Consider the following 16,981-nt stretch of genomic DNA (forward strand, 5'->3'; position numbering starts at 1 on the left):
TATCCTCCGGTATAGTCATTTTTCGCTATCTTTCGCTATATTTGTGAGATGATGGATCTTTGCATATCATTATGGCAATTTTTCCTGCTACTTTTCTTTCATTCCATTTTTAATCGCTGTCTTGAAACGTTTCGAAGATCTCAAATTGAATTATTTTGATATCCTCCGGTATAGTCATTTTTCGCTATCTTTCGCTATATTTGTGAGATGATGGATCTTTGTATATCATTATGGCAATTTTTCCTGCTACTTTTCTTTCATTCCATTTTTAATCGCTGTCTTGAAACGTTTCGAAGATCTCAAATTGAATTATTTTGATATCCTCCGGTATAGTCATTTTTCGCTATCTTTCGCTATATTTGTGAGATGATGGATCTTTGTATATCATTATGGCAATTTTTCCTGCTACTTTTCTTTCATTCCATTTTTAATCGCTGTCTTGGAACGTTTCGAAGATCTGAAATTGAATTATTTTGGTATCCTCCGGTATAGTCATTTTTCGCTATCTTTCGCTATATTTGTGAGATGATGGATCTTTGCATATCATTATGGCAATTTTTCCTGCTACTTTTCTTCCATTCCATATTTAATCGCTGTCTTGAAACATTTCGAAGATCTGAAATTGAATTATTTTGGTATCCTCCGGTATAGTCATTTTTCGCTACCTTCCGCCATATTTGTGAGATGATGGATTCTTGTATATCAATGATTTTTACGTAATTTAATGGAATTTGATATCACTGGGTATTTGTGTATTAAATATTAGATGTCGATTTTTCCAGAATTTATTTCGCCGATATATAATTGGAACTGAAATTAAAATAATGGAATTAAAATGGAAATACTTCTTGGCAAGGGACTTTGATAGTCGTCTGCTGGTTTCACTTACTGTAATGAAAAATATCGTCTTACCTTTTCAAACGTGTGCTCTTTCAAATACCTGTGAGGAATGATTTTGGGCACTGCGTTCTAGAAAGTCGGACACGATAATTACGTTTTAAAGATGCAGAGTAATAGAGGCGGTAGTTGAAAAAGAGTCGAGTGAAAGTTTTGCGATGATGGAGATCGCACTGCAATAGATACTCTCCTTTTATAAAGAAACAAATTGTCAAGCATTAGTTTTATCCGTTTCCGCAGGAAACGCTGAACTTAAAATTGCGACATGTTCCATTAAACCGACACTCCCACAGATGAACCTTCTGATCTAACTATAATAATCGAATAACCAATAACCTTCCTTTTCCGTTTTCAACATCCACATAAAAATCGCCATTTGCACTCTTTACGAGTGCCAGTGAGGAAATGAAAGTTTCTGAAATTCGATCCGTCATTAGTCATAAAATGATCATGGATTTTATTTCAACTTCATCAATTGAAGTAAAATTAAAATAAAATTAGTCATTTAAAGAAATTTATAGGAAATTAAATATTATTGGAATATTATATATTAACAGTTCCATGGGAAAATAATTCGATCTGTCATTCGTCATGAAATGATCATCGACCTTATTTAAACTCGATCAATTATTTTCCCCTGGAACTGTTAATATATAATATTCCAATAATATTTAATTTCCCATAAATTTCTCTAAATAACTAATTTTATTTTAAACAAACCAAATTCTCCAGCGATCCTGCAAGTGTTGCTTCCCATTTAATTAAGCGTTTTCGTTAGAACACGAGGATCAATAAATTAAGTAGGGCACAGAGGAATGCAAGAACCTTCTGGAACACATCAAGAGCGAGTTAATTAAACACGAACGCGGCAGAGGGTTGGCGATGACCGAGAAACAAGAAAACACGAAGACGGTCTCGTCGTAACAATTCGTTGCTACGTTTTCTCAATTAAAAGGCAGTGAGCAGAGAACTTAATTGAGATCAGGGTTCTCCGTCAATTATTCACGCATTCCTCGCGCGAAAAATGCGAGCATTCTATTAAGACACTTTCCTCTCTTTATCTCGACAATTATTAATTAAACGAAAGCAATCTACTTTTAGTTCTCGGTTCGCGTGACGTCCCGACCTGCCTCTAGTTCGCTGAGAATTTATCCCTATTGCCTTGAACCATTTGCATTCCGATTTCTAGGCTCAGCCGAAGTGCGTTACGTCGCGATTCACGCGAATTAAATCGTTGGACGTTGACGATGAACCCGTTCCTGCAATAACGAGATAAAAATGTACAATAGTTCTATGTTAAATCGAGTCGTATATTTACCTAGGAGATGATATTAATTAAAAAATTCGTGGAGAGTACGAATTAAAAATGAATCGAACATTTCTCGAGAAATTTATTTCGATCCTAAAGAAGAGACGGAAAGTTGCCGAGTGTATTAATAAAGAGAATTAATTGAGCTGTTAACAATTCACAGTGGAATCTCTCGGTAGGAAGGTCGGTAGACAAATTTTTCAATCGACATTCCGCTTAAATTACGTCATTTGTCCGTGTCCTTAGGCCTTGGTAATGCTCGCATTTGTCTTTAAATACTCCCTTTCCATCACACCTCCTGTGCTTTCTTTTTCAATCTTCGAGGCTTCGATAGGACGAGCCGACCTCGCACCACCGCTTAAGGAACTTCTGCCTTTATCTCACCTCCGCTTGTCGCGAATAAATCTATGTGGTTGACGTCAACGAACGTTCGATTAATGAAATAGAACCCTTAAAATGATCGGGCAATTTCTCACCCACTCTGCAATTTATGTCTCGCTCAAACGACAATTTTACGTAATAAAATTCCCCTTCAACATTTCAGAAACCATTTTATTACACAATCATCGACGAAGGAATATTTCCTATGGACTCTGTCTCAATTTCTTGGGAGTTAAAATAAGCGTGAAAAGATTTATCAAAATGGAAATACAGGCGCCTTCTACAGATAGTAATAAGAAAAATCCAAAACCTGCTGAAACCTATTGAAAGAAAGGAAAGAATTATTCGCAGACGCGAATTCAGAAGAAAATAAAAATCGAATGGGATTTACGACAACGTTTACTGACAAAAAAAAAACTTCTTACAATAATTGAGTTTACATACAATAATTCTTGCATTTTTTTGGGGGGTAACAGGGAACGGCAGGCGAAAAAAAAAAAATAGGAAAAGAGTGTGTATATATACGATCGAATCGCAGAATGACGCAAAGAGCGACGTCGCGATCGCGTCTAAAATTCAGACAGCGTCGCTTCTCTTCGATATCACGGAAGCGAGGTCGCGATACACGAAGAGGTCGGGTCGACGTTTCGTTCGCGTAGAAAACTTAATAAAATAATCAACCGACAGTGGTGGGGCTTTAATCGGCTCTAAGGGAGCTCCCGCGGTACACACAGGTATAAAAGGAAACGGAAAAAGAACGGGCGAAGATATCACAATCCAGGATAATAAATTTACACGCGATTTCCGTGCTTGATTAGGGACCAATCGCCACCCCAGACGCATCGAGAGAGACTAGAATGATTAAGAATAAAATCGACGATTGAAATCTTACAAACGTACGTGCTTAATAACGATTCGTTAATGATGATACGGATAATAATAATAATTAATTACGATAATCCTGCGTACAGCTACGACGAGACGATAGAGAACGGTCGCCACTGTTTTTCAGAATTTTCTCTTTTGATTCACACCACGCGGTTTACAGTAATTCGAGTTTATTTACAATGACCATAAGCGAGAAATCGCGAGAAAGATACTCGTGCAAACGGCAAAACGATGGTCTTTTTTTCGTTGCCGAGTGATTTACGTGTTCGCGATGACATTGTGATTGCATAACTGATCGTTTGCATATCGGAGTTTTTTTCTTTTTCGTTACGCATGAGCAAAGTTAACCTGGAATCGAAGAACGTGAAATTTTCTTTACAGTTTTATATCTTCGTTCTCTACTCCCTTTTTTCCCCCTTTTGCGATTTTTCTTTGCACACGCGCATGAGCGTATCCGCGTTTATTGCAACGCTGGTACTTCGTTTCACGTTTCACGATACTCTGTCAAACGAGGAAACACCGATATGAACGAACCTTCGACGACTGGCGCATTAACTGAGAAAAAGAACGCTAGATACATAGTAATACTAAACGAAAATACTTAAGAGAATCCTAGACGAAAGCCCCCGCGTTGGAGGAGAGAAACAGTAAAGAACGCCTGTTATCCCTAACTGTACAGACTTCGCGTTGCTTTACGCTCGTATTTGCATTGTTAGATCGTACCTCTCGCCTCGGGTTTCGCGATTTCGTCTTCGCCTCGACACCGAAACCGCACGCGCACACGCAAAGTGACTCTCCTCTCGATTTTCCATTCGCTGCGAAGTATCCTTCGCCTTGCACGAGTCTCGTACCCGACATATTAGCACTTTTTTCTTAAACCTGTATGCATCTGCGTCCGAAGATCGGCTCGAGAAATAGGACGTGGAGCCATCGAACCAGTTCTCCGCTCTCAGTCCAATCCTCGCGAGAAGCGGATTCGAAAATTCAGATACGCTTCGAAAATTCCTATTACATCGTCGATTTATTAAACGCGACCACGAGTACAACACGAATCGGTATAAAAAATTCTGGACGGACTCTGATTTCATTTCGGTACACAATCCTCCTCGTCTATATCGTTAAAAACATTGTTTAAAAGCGGCTAAAATTCGCGACGTTACATACACAAGTACTCGCACTCGCTCGCGCATTCGCAGCTGCACGCGAGGCAGAAGTCGCTACAAAGAAACCAGTCTATTGACACGTTCCGCTCGATCCTGGCGGCAAAGCCGCGCGCGAAGAGGAACATGGAACCACGCGTACTCGCGCGTTCCGCAAGCATCGATCAGCTGTCGATACCCGGGCGCATCTATCGAAAGTGTCGAGCTCGCGATCATCCGTGTTCCTCGCGCGAACTTCGTTTCGCGAACTCGAAAACGTCCAGCTGATCGGACAGACGATCGTTCACTGGACGCGTGATCGATCGCGATCACGGATCGAGGGTCCGGAGTACACGATCGTGCGCGTCGAAGAGGAGTCGCACGACAGGGAAACGATTTCCAGGGGATCTCTGCCGCGATGCTCAATCGGTGCACTCGGAGGCGAAGCTCTCGAGGTCCACGTAATGTCCGTTCATGTTGTCCTCGAGCAGCTGCGCGAGATCCCTCCTCAGAGTCTGGAACTCGGGTCTGCGGTCTGGATCCGCGTGCCAACATCGGGATATCACCCTGAACAGCTCGCTTCGACAGTGCGAAGGCCTCTCCAGTCGATAACCGTTCTGCACGTTCCGCATCACTTCCCGTGCCGTCATGTCCGGGTACGGTGTCGAACCTGTGCCAGCAAAATTAGTCCTTGCGTTATCCACACGGACGATAATGCGCGCAGAAGTGTCACGCGCCGTGCACACCATGCGGACAAAATGGTACTCTGAGGTGTGCACGAGTCTCTTTCATTTTGCGTTAGTCGAAAAGTCAATTTGGTCTTTCGAACCGAAATAATGGAAATTTTCTAATGACAATTTTACCTGACTTTTTGCTCGCTCTGATTTGTAATTTTTAGTCTTAGAATGAAATTTGGTGTCATTGTAGGGCAACGATTTTTAGAGAATATTCTGATGTTAGTTATCGACTAATTTGATTTGACAATACGTGTGCGTTGTTAACGATGAGGATTCTTCTTCGAACCTAACCTATCTTCCTAATTTCATTAACACTAAACGTACCGAGCAGGGTGAAATGACCTCTTTCAAAATTTACTTTATAAATTGTACATTCATTATTATTTCTTTCGCTCGTTCGATCTGTAAATTCTCATATTATCCGATCGTTTAATTCCCGGCTTTCCATTTTTCTCTCAACTTATTTTTTACCGAGAAAAATTCTTTGCACACTTTATATACCACGAAGGGTCACTTGACCCCCTATGGTAAGAATAGGTGCGTGTAAGATACCGGTACGTTTAGTGTTAATTATTACCAATAAACTACTTTCATTTTTCCCCATATGTATAAGGTATAAAGAACGTACACTCACCTAGGGTGACGATCTCCCACATCAATATCCCAAAGCTCCAGACGTCCGTCTTGGTAGTGAAGAGCGAGTAGATCAACGACTCCGGCGCCATCCACCTTATGGGCAGTGCGTTCCTGCCGTGTCTGGTTTCGATCACCTCCCCGTCCTCGTTGGCGAATCTGGACATGCCGAAGTCGGCGATCTTGCACAGCTTGTTATGGTCCACCAGCACGTTCCTCGCGGCGAGATCGCGGTGGATGATCTGCAAGATCGGACAAAGGCACACGGCTCGATCAACCTTCTTCCCGGACGTGTCGCGACCGCAGGTGGACGTCCTGTTACGCAACGGCGTGACAGCAGGTGACACGCGATATCGTGCGACAGGGCGAGGCGAAATCGAACCCTGCCTCGAGCCGATCGGGGCGACGAAAGGACGCCACCCTCGATCGCGACCATGGAATACGCGTGGATTTTACGACGCGCGCGGATTCCGCGTCGGCCATCTTCGCAACACGGCGGCAAGGACGCGTTATTGCTTATTATTTACTGCACGCCTGATTTATCGCGTGTTCGTCGTACTGTTATCCGCCGCGGAAGCTGGGCTTGATTTATTTTACGTTCGCGTGTGGCCGACCACCATGGGCCCAGACAGCGCAAGCTTCGATGGAAATTGTCCGGCGCACCGATAAACGCGCGGGAAATTTAATCGTCGTCAGCGTGGATCGGTATCGCGATGACGTTTCTGCAACGATGAAAGCTTCGATTAATTGTCGAGGAATACCGAACACTCCTGCACTCCGTTGGCATGGAGGTTCTTTCTAAGAAAGATTAGAGGGAATGGTGATTATAATGTAACAACACCGCGGATGTAACTATTTTATAGACCTACCTGAAGTGAACCCCAATCAACTCGTCGTGAAAGATCACGAAAAGGCAGATTTTCACTTCGAGATCCTACTCCCGAGATATATACGTAGGCTCGGACGAATATAAGATAAATTGAGATTGGATGAGCATAAACCATGCCACGCGTGTATAAGGTACGAGAAGAGTCAGCGTACAATGTATCGAGATATTAAAATCGATATAAACTTCGAATCCATCTCGTGGAAGTAGAGGTTAAAGCATTCCCGATAAGCAGATCAGCTCGAATACCTCCATTACCGTTTCCCTTCTTTCGAAACGCAAATAATCTCCGCAAACCACTAAATTACACCCATTGTAAATTACACGTATAAACATACAAATCTCCGAGCAGATAGCTTTATAAATCTCCCAAGTGTCTCCTCGAGCCTCGCTAAACGACGCAGAAATGATTTCGATCAGCCTGCTATCGGAATAATTTAAAATGATCGAGATTATCAACCTGTATACCTCCATTACCGTTCCAAATAACCAACAGAATCATGAAATTACAGCCATTCCTGCATTCAAGTATGCGAAAATGTTCGAACCGTAGTAAACGACATAGGAAAAGGAAAATGTCGGTCGGTCTACTAATAACGGTACGGGGGTCCCCCATCATGGGGTTTAACTTTACTTATTCCTGTGGTTCCCTCAAGTTCTGTCGGTTGGTACCCCTTGGTCGTGGTACTATGATACGGAGAGCAGGTAGAAGGACGAAGGGTCAGCAGAACGTTTGGTCCTGGGCCTGCTAGGGGACTCGTCAGTAAGGCATTCTAGCAGGCCCTGCCTTAGATTTGGTTCTAACTTAGATAGCATAGGAACTTTTATTTAAGGGTAGTAGAGGATCCACCGAGGACTTGCGAGAAAGTCCTCGAATCTCCTCGAAGTAGGAAGCCATTGGCAAGTGTGAGAACTTTGATGGCTACAACGGAATAATCCACAGTGACTAGCACAGTTCACCGAGTATACCTTCATCGTATCCCCTATCTCGAGGTCCAAATAACCAATCTAAATTTATTTATATCATATTTATAACTCGCTATAACTAAGAGTATCGCGATCATGGTACCATCTATCCCCGAAAACCTGCGAAAAGCCTGACAGTACGAAAGTAATTCGAGCTGCTGTGAGGAACCAGTTCTCGATCACGTGCCACCGCGGTGCAGAAAAATGCGAATTCGCTGGTCGGAAAATGCAGCTCGCGCGGGCCCCGTTCGACCGTGGCCGATGCTAACGAACTCGCGCCGCTCAATGTCAAGGCGAGCTGGATATACATACGTCTTTGCCGTTTCTTTAATGACTTCATCTTCTAGATTTATAGCGCGTGCCGCGACCACCGGCGAAAAACTCGAACGCGAGTCCATTTGTCGTGTCGACGTGCTCGTGTTTTTGCCCGCGCCTCGACGTTTCGCGCCGATGAAAAATGTATTTTCGCGACCGCGTTCGCCCAACAGTCGACCGTGGTACCACGCCGCCATTACGGTGCGCGGGAAAAAATGCAGCCACGGGGAGCAAAAAGGAGACCGGGATCCAGCTCGATCCCGATCTCGCTCCGGATAGCTAGATAAATATTTTCAACGAAGCGTCGGTGAATAAATTCAAATTTGACGGACGTCTTTATTGCTTCTGCACTCTTATCTTTCACACACGGGTGCAAGAGGCTTCTGTTTTTTCAGCGTTCGCTCCGAGCAAACATTTCTCCTTTGTCTTAAGGGCCCAGCTGTGCTTATATTTTTCCTCTCCAGTTTATCGCCGATGCACATCGAAAACTCGCGCAAACGGCGTCAAGTCGAAGGACGAATTCTCGCGGATTAAAATATCACGGGGTGTTTCTAATCCCGCGTCGAGGGGTCGTAAATAATTTCAGCTTATCGGACGCATCTGTATTAATTTGCAACTCGAACAACAAGGCGGACCCGGCGCGAAGTACGAGCATAACGATCTCGGTCTTATGCCAATAAGCTGTTCGCTGTTTCGTGGCTTGGAATCGTTTCATCTCGTTCGTGCATCGGCTCGTGGCTTCCATTTTCAATTAAGCGTTACTATGTATGTCGGCCTTGGCAGGAATTTCTGCGAACTCGTGTATAATCTTTGATGGAAATCGACATCCCGGCTCGGCTGCTCCTAGGTCGCTCTTCCAGCGACGAGCACAGGGTTCCGATGCCAATCGAGAATTCGTTCCCGCTGTTCGATGCCTCGAGCTTCCAGACCTCACCTCGCGCATCTCTGCTCGCCAATCATAACCGGTCGTCGATGATATTTAACCGTTTCCCATTTTTCACCCATCTAATTGACTGTGCAGCCTCTTGCTACTGTATCGTGGTCGATGGGAACGATAGCAGTGAAACCTACGCGTCACCGTGTTACCTAACCGTAAGTCGAGCAGCAGAAGGATCGATAGATCCGAGATAACTCGTGTTCGATTACTCGACTACTGTGCGTAGAAAAAATTCATTCGTAGTTCGTGTTCGTACAAGTATATATATATGTGTGTGTGTGATGGGAGTACGACCGAGATTAGGATTTGTTATAATAATTTATACGCAAAGAAAGTGTCGGAGAGGACTGAGAGAAAGATGACACGACAGAAGCACGGACCAGTCGGACGAATTATGGAGATGAAGGAGATACGTATCGGTTCCTTAAGAGGCTACCTAGATTAGCATACGTGGGTAGAAAAAGTCGAAGAAACCTGTTCCCGACGAATTTTCGTGAAATGTAAAAGCTCGTTCTATCGCGTGTAATGGGTATTTAAATTAATTTTTTCACAGTGCACCGGGTTCCAGCTGCACCGTTTAAACGGCGTCGTGGTTAGGGTAGGTAGCGGAGGATGGAGCTTCCAGCACGTTTCTCGAGCTCAGTAAAGCGGGAAGGGAACCTTGGTGTTCTTCATGCCGGAATGCACACTATCGGTTTCCTTCCGATGAGTAATTATTGTCCACTAACTTCAGAAAATTAGCTTTCGCGCGCCGATTCCGCGAAGACGATTACGCGAACGCCGGTAAATCGACATTCGCGGGAAATAATTACGAGCGTAAATTTTGCCCTTGCTGAAACACCCTGGTGTTTCTCCGATAGGAGGCTCGTCCTCGCTGATATCGTTTCAGTAGAAATAATTTCGGTTGCCATTTCTGTGAAAATTAATTCCAACTATTCCTTTCGCTGAAAATGAACAGCAAGTGTCACGAAATAAAACTCGATTGTCGACTCGATACGACTAAATTTCGAAGAAAATAAATCTCAACTGCTGTTTCGGCGAGAATAAACTTCGATTCGTTGTAAATAAATACCGACTGTCACTCCGATGGAAATAAATGCCGCTTGTAAATTCGGTGTAAACAAATTTCGATCGCTACTGCAATAATACCGAAATAAATTCCGATTTTACGTCGTACGTCTCAACTGACGGCGGAACAAACACGGTGGAATAAAATTAAGAAGTGGTGCAAAAAATTAGAGGTTCCCTGTGTCGTAAACCGTGTTCAGAAACGTGCAGACACAGCGATAGACGAAAGGAAATTTACAATGTTGACGCGAGCCACGATGGTACAATTTGACAAAAAATGAAAAAAAAAGAAGAAGCATTAAGCGTGGATGGATGCATAAAAATGTTTGCTTTACGTTTTCCAAGCGAATCACGCGCCGGCATTGAGAAGGTTACAACCGTAATATTTAAACGCGCTCGTGTCACTTCGTCGCATTATCAGCTTCGAATCATGCATTCTTCGCTTCGAAATTTCGAAGACGGCAAGAAAAATACAGCGAGTCTCGTTAACTTTTCAAACCTCTTCGTTCGTCTCTCAGCATGATTCAAAATCTATCCACGGGCGATCCCTAACCTTCCCGATTAACACGAGCGATTTGTAGCCGTGAGATCAGTTTCGCTTTCAAATTCGCATCTCGGAAATAATCTCGTCAAAGTCTCGACCAGAAGATATCACGAAAAAAAGGAAACTCCATAACGGAACATGTAAATATACGCAAAAGATTGGCCAAAAATATCGCGCGAATTTAAGCTCCGCTAATCAGCCTATTTGGAAACTGCGAGAAGCAAATGTTTGAAGCACGAAAAGATATCATTATACCAAACAGGTCTAGCAAGGTATATGGAGATACGAAAAATTATCTGAAAATGCGTGACAAAGGAATATTTAGATCGTTGATAATTATCTGCAAGATCGTAGATCTCGTTTCGATCGATCCTCCTCGCGTGTTCACCCTAATACGAATTTATGGTCGTCCACGTGAACGTTCTCGGGGTAATACTATTGTTAAATGGGTTATAACGCAAAGGAATAGTAGTCAAAAAGGTGGAAAAACAGTATAGATTTTTATTGAACGAGTGAACGGTTAGAACTGTCCTATTTAGGGCCACGCAGGTCACAGGACCTGCAGTCCAGAAAACAGGAGACAAGAAATAAAACGCAGAGGAGGGGATCGCCCCCACATCGCTAGGATGTAGAGTTTGCTTCACTATTTAATTTTACTACGCAACTATAACGATCATTCCCAAATTACCTTCAACCCACGGCCCCTATTTTTGCCCACTGACACAGATTCACCTGGCGGAATGGCCCCCGGACCCCTTGCTCCTCGCGGCGCTAAGAAAATATTTGAGGTACAAATACCCATTGACAAGCTGTTTGTCATACCGTCGCTCTTCTGCGCTCGCGACCTTGAGCACTGACGTGCAGGCAACCTCGAAGGACGAGGGAGCTGATTTTTATCGCAACTCTTTTGACACGTAGGTGCCATTTGTGAAACGCATTGGTCACCTCGCAGGCGAAATTTTACGCTTTTAAAGGACTTCGCTATTCAATGGTCTTCACTTATTCCGGATTCGTCGAGTTTTTCGGTCATTAACTGACACGAACCGGAAAGAGGAGAAAGATTCCTTTATTCCAAATTTTCAAGACTCTCGAGGATATCGTGTTCCAAATTTGCCATACATTCGTTTGGCCTTGAAAAGAAATACGGCGACTGCAATTTTATTCGTGTACCCTTCTGTTATTTTCGTGGTAATTGTAAAATACTTCGGTTCAATTTCCATTAAAATTGATAAAGATATTGATAAACACGGTCGTTCGCATTCCCGCGAAGGGGGGAATTAATTTCGTGGTGTATTTATTGAGCGGAGTCGTTAGTTTCTTTTATGGGTCGAAATATGGAATCGATTACAGATTCAGAAAGAATTAGGAACAAGATCGACGTGGCATGAAGTAACAACATCGGAGGCGATACTTCGATATAATGCAGCGGTAAGTAGACGGTCGCTGTATCGTTTTGGTTCCACCACCGAGACCTCGCAAACACGCGAGCATATAAAATCATAATAAATTTTCGGCCAACACCACGAGGCCTCGTAAACGTAATGGAAATACAAACAAGGGGGGCTAATAATTTAAACGCGGTCACGGAAAGGTACTTTTAATATTTCACGGTTATTAAAACCCGTATGCGCGTCACGATACCTCGCTTAACATACTAAAAAGCGAATGGAATAAAAGCATCCGAATAATTCCCGTAATTTAATTAACTCTCTGTAAAATTCCTTCCTCACGATCCCTTTTTACTCGTGCCATTAAAGAACACTCGCGCCAAAATTACTAAAACAAAAAGGACAATTAAGAACCTGAATCCAAAATGGCGAGTGGGATAAATCACGCGAGAAAGAAATTCTCCGTTTATCCTAACTGTCGAAACGATAAATTAAAATTTCGGAAGAGTACTTTCAGACTCGTGGCAATTCGTTAACCCTTTACTGTCTAAACTTCGAAATTCAAAATGGAGAATATAAGCATAAATCGATTAACTCCACTTTTTGAAAAATCTTAAATTTAAGTGTCAAAGCACTTGGTATAGTCATAACTACGTCATTTCATTGCATTTCTCCACTTTTTGTTTTATGGAGTTAATCAATTTGTACAGTGAACGGCTCATATAATACTTGGAAATGCTTTCTGACTCTCACTTTTCGCATCCTTCTAATCCGCAATATATTTCCGTTAATAGATCTTCGTCAAATTAAATTACAACGCGAAAGAGTGATATTTAGCGAAAATCGTGACCCTTATCCCGTATTAAAAATTTAAGGATTGCCTCGAATTATTGAAATTAAGGGACATAAAAATAATTCGTAATTTACCTAAAAATACGCTAGGACGAATTACAACTAGGAACTACGATAAAGGTATAAAGGAACACAAACTCACCTTCTTCGACGCGAGATACTCCATACCCCTGGCGACGCAGTACCCAAAAACAGTGAGATCCCTGGAGGTGAGCGCAGCCGAGTCCTCGCTGAAGTTGTAGAAATCCTGCCTGGTGCGATGATCGCGCAGATACGCCAGCAATTTCCCGTACATCACGTACTCGAGTATGAGATAATGAGGCTCTGCGAACAGGCATACGCGATTACACAATTAATTTGCCGCAGACGGTTCTACGGTTTCGCGAAATTGCAGTTTGATCAACATTAACGCAGCGGAGGAAGCGGGATGAGGACGTGCGAGGGATTAGAGGACCCCATGGGGAGAATACGAAGGGCCCGTACTGTAGGGAGGCCCTTAAAGTAATTTAACCGGAGCACTTTCGGGCCCCCGTGGGTAGTATCCGGCTGATTGTAACTTATGGGCCCACTTCTGCTGGCTCCACGGGATCGTAACTCTCATATTAGGCTAGCATTACCAACCTCTAATAACTTTGGTTTGTTAAGGAGCGTTTCTTTCTGCCAGCGGTTCGTTCCGCGTCGGAACAGCGTTACATAGCTGGTCACAATATTTGCACCTTGAGAAATGTAACGTCGTTCCTGGATAATGCCAACAAACTTCGGAGGATTCTAACTTTGGCCCACGCGTAGAGTTACGACTGCTGTTAACAACTGTATTCGTCACTGACTAATGCTCGCGTTATCGTCTTCCTCAGTTGGGAAAATACAGGTATACGATAGAAGTCTACTTGTGTTTCTATTTAGGAATAACTAGATGAGGCTAACTTTGCGACTGTCACGATTGAACTGTCACGAGACGCGAAGGATCGATATAGTATGGCTTGCCCAAAAGTAGGAAGATTCGTTACAAAGACCCTAACGTGGTGGAGTCATGGTAGCAATGATCTGCAGATCGCGAGGGTTCGATCTAGACCTCGATGACTCGAGACATCTCTTGACAGAGGTTAGAGTTTAAAGGCTGCTACAGTGTCCAGAACTACCTACGAAAGATTCGAATCTGGCATAGTCTAAAATAGGCTTCATGAACTTGAAAATAAGGAAATCGAGGTGTTAGGTGTCAGGATGGTTAGTCATCCTTACTACTCTCCTGGTTAGAGAGGATTCTCAGGTTGGAGTTGCGTCTCGAGACACGGTTGTAGAGTGGACCAGGTGTGTCTCGACTGAGTTTCGTGTTTACCTTGATCTTGAAAAGGATCTAACTCCTCTACCTCGATCGCAGGATTATTTGCCTGGCAGAAAATTGGAGAACTGTTATTGACCGATGAAGGTTGACTCGTATGTCATTCTAGCACCTCAATCTAATCGACGTAGTTAGGTATAATAACACGGATAACCGATACGAGGAACTGTTGCGAAAAGAACCGAGTACTTTCCAAACATCCTCGTGTTACGCAAGATCAGCGTGACGTAAATTACGTATAAACACGACCGCGAATTTTAGGATCTGATCAACACCGAATTAATCACTCCAGACGTCAAGGAATACCAACGAAATTCGTGTTTGCACCTGGATTAATGGGTTTTTAGACGAACAATGCGCCTCCGTGCCCACTCGAATGGCTAAAATGTGTCACTGACAAGCGGTTGCCGTAACGATTATCGCCAGGCGCGATATTTCATCGAGAGGAAAAGAAATACGAGATCGGAAGGCTACGCTGCAAAGTGGAAACTTGCTCGCGAGCCTAATTCCTTCGTGTTAAACTATCTTGGAATCTCGATCCACGTGAATTGCGCCGTCTCTCGATGACACAGGGGAAAAGAAACAGAAGAAGAACGAAGAAAGGAAGAAAAACGTCGGGATCATCCAAGGAATTCTTTTACCTATCCTGAATACCGAGTGACGACAGAAATTTTCCAAGATACCACGAATTAATCCAACGAGCTGGCTAATTTATCATCTCCTTGGCATAATCTCGCATTTTAATCTCGCATTTTTTCCATCCATTATCGATGGAGAATAATGGCAAGATTGAATGGAGTTCGATCAGGCAGTTCATAAATATTTGTACGTCCTTCGAGAAGGTTAGGGGTCCTTTGTTTGCCTTCGTTTTTTTTTTAATTTGTTGAAAGGATCCCCTTTGACAAGAGCCGGCCGTCAAAGGACGAAAACGTCGCTCGGGTGGAATTCGAACGCGCCCACCATGACCGAAACGATAAATACGGGGGGCCAGAAATTTAGATGCCGTAAATCTTGCGAGTAGGTTCACGCAGGCCTGTTTTTTCTTCTATGCGCGTCGAACGTAGTCGAAGGACCTTCGGGGTGGTGGGTCCCAAAACGAACATCGCCGCGTCCTCCGTGGACCTTGAAGATGGTCCTCGGTTATTAGAACCGCTCCTTTTACTCTATCTTCTTCCCTCGGTATCGCGAATATTAAAGATATTTCTTCCATTAAAAGTCGAACAGAGGAAACTTATCTCCTTACGACGCTTCTCGTTGACAGGTACCATTTTACGGATCGAAAACGTCCTCGTCTAAATCTTGGTCGCAATTCCTCGCACGTCTGTTGCGAATGTGGAATTTCTTTTTCTAAATGAAATAGAAGAAACGAATAATCCTTGAAACGTTACTCGCTGATGTTTATCTACCATTTCATAGCACGTGCACGTGTAATGCACTTTCAATATCTCCGTTGCAACTCACAGGACCCTAGCCCCATTCCAAAACCCTATCGCTGACCCTGCGCTTTTTCCAAAGGTATCGAGAAGCCGTTTCCCAGAGCGGATTAAACTTCGTGCTATTACTAGACCAGCTCGCCAGGCATTAGCATACAATCGCGGAAAAGGACTAGCCCGCGCATAAATATCGAGGGAAGGCCGCAACGACGTCAAATCCAGATCGACGTTCATGCGGACCGATGGTATCGATACCGGTGTATCCTCGGCCTGAACCCCAGCTACGAACGATCATTTCGCCGACTTAATAGACGTATTGTGCCACGGGGATCGTCGCCGTGGGGACGCGTATGGAAATTTATACGATGAGAGCGACGATACCGACGAGCCTGCAACGAAACACGTATAATGGGCCTCCCTCTTCCAGCTCCGCCGCGACTAAAACTTCCAGATTGTCTCGTTGCTGTTTTGATGTCTCAAGCATCGGATTTGTCGTTAACCTCGAGACGCGCCTGCGCAATGATATGCACGTCGAGCGATACGGTTGTCACCTTAATTGGATAAGAACTCCCGATTTCCCTCTTATTTATCTCTCTGCAACACTCTGACAGATGACGAAATTGTAACCGTTGGACCTGGAAGATCGCGATGGTATTGAGACAGGTGGTTCTTCTCCCCAGACAATTACGTCTCGCTGCGTTGCTTGACGCAGTTTCGTGCGTGCAACTGCGCGGAATCGATAACTGGCAAAACGAAAAACTGCGATTTACCGGTTTATCGGTCCCATCGAGATAATTGCGACTAATGTCGCGAACAGCACTGTGATTACCGTAAGTATCCAATCTACGTAATGGCGATCAATCGCATCTCGATTAATCAGACATCGACTTCCCATGGACTGGCGAGCTTAACGATTTCATGCTGCAACTTTCAACAGCCAAGAAGATCCTGTTTAGTATCGCGAAATTGGATTCCCCAAGATTGATATTTCGTAGCATACCACAGGTATACTGGAAACCTTGTAAAATGAAATGAAATACTTTTCATGGAACAAACGTAGAAGACAGCCTCGAATTACAGAATTCATCAATTACAGAAATTCGAGCTCACCATAAAGACATTTACGAGCGTGTCTCAAAATTTGGGAGATGTATAATATACGTCGCAATAATTTTATCGATACACGTATAATATATAATTCATCCTATAAATACCATAAATCACAATACCAACGAATACACGCCACTTCTTTTGTTAATTCCTAGCCAT

The 16,981-nt window shown here is 43.5% G+C and overlaps 1 protein-coding gene across 1 annotated transcript in view; it reads right to left on the reverse strand.

Annotated features, from left to right (window-relative positions):
* Positions 1-4,497: 4,497 nt before the first annotated feature.
* LOC108547898 (mucin-19) overlaps positions 4,498-16,981 on the reverse strand; it is a 257,441-nt gene continuing 244,957 nt past the window's right edge. Inside the window, exons 6-8 of the mRNA XM_017900607.1 lie at positions 13,083-13,264; positions 5,986-6,226; positions 4,498-5,284 (exon numbers count right to left, since the gene is read on the reverse strand). Of these exons, the coding sequence (XP_017756096.1) occupies positions 5,037-5,284; positions 5,986-6,226; positions 13,083-13,264 (671 nt within the window). The 3' untranslated portion in view covers positions 4,498-5,036. The remainder of the gene's footprint in view (positions 5,285-5,985; positions 6,227-13,082; positions 13,265-16,981) is intronic.

This window comes from Eufriesea mexicana, unplaced genomic scaffold (assembly GCF_001483705.2).
Source record: "Eufriesea mexicana isolate 0111107269 unplaced genomic scaffold, ASM148370v2 scaffold1312, whole genome shotgun sequence".
Lineage (NCBI taxonomy): Eukaryota > Metazoa > Arthropoda > Insecta > Hymenoptera > Apidae > Eufriesea > Eufriesea mexicana.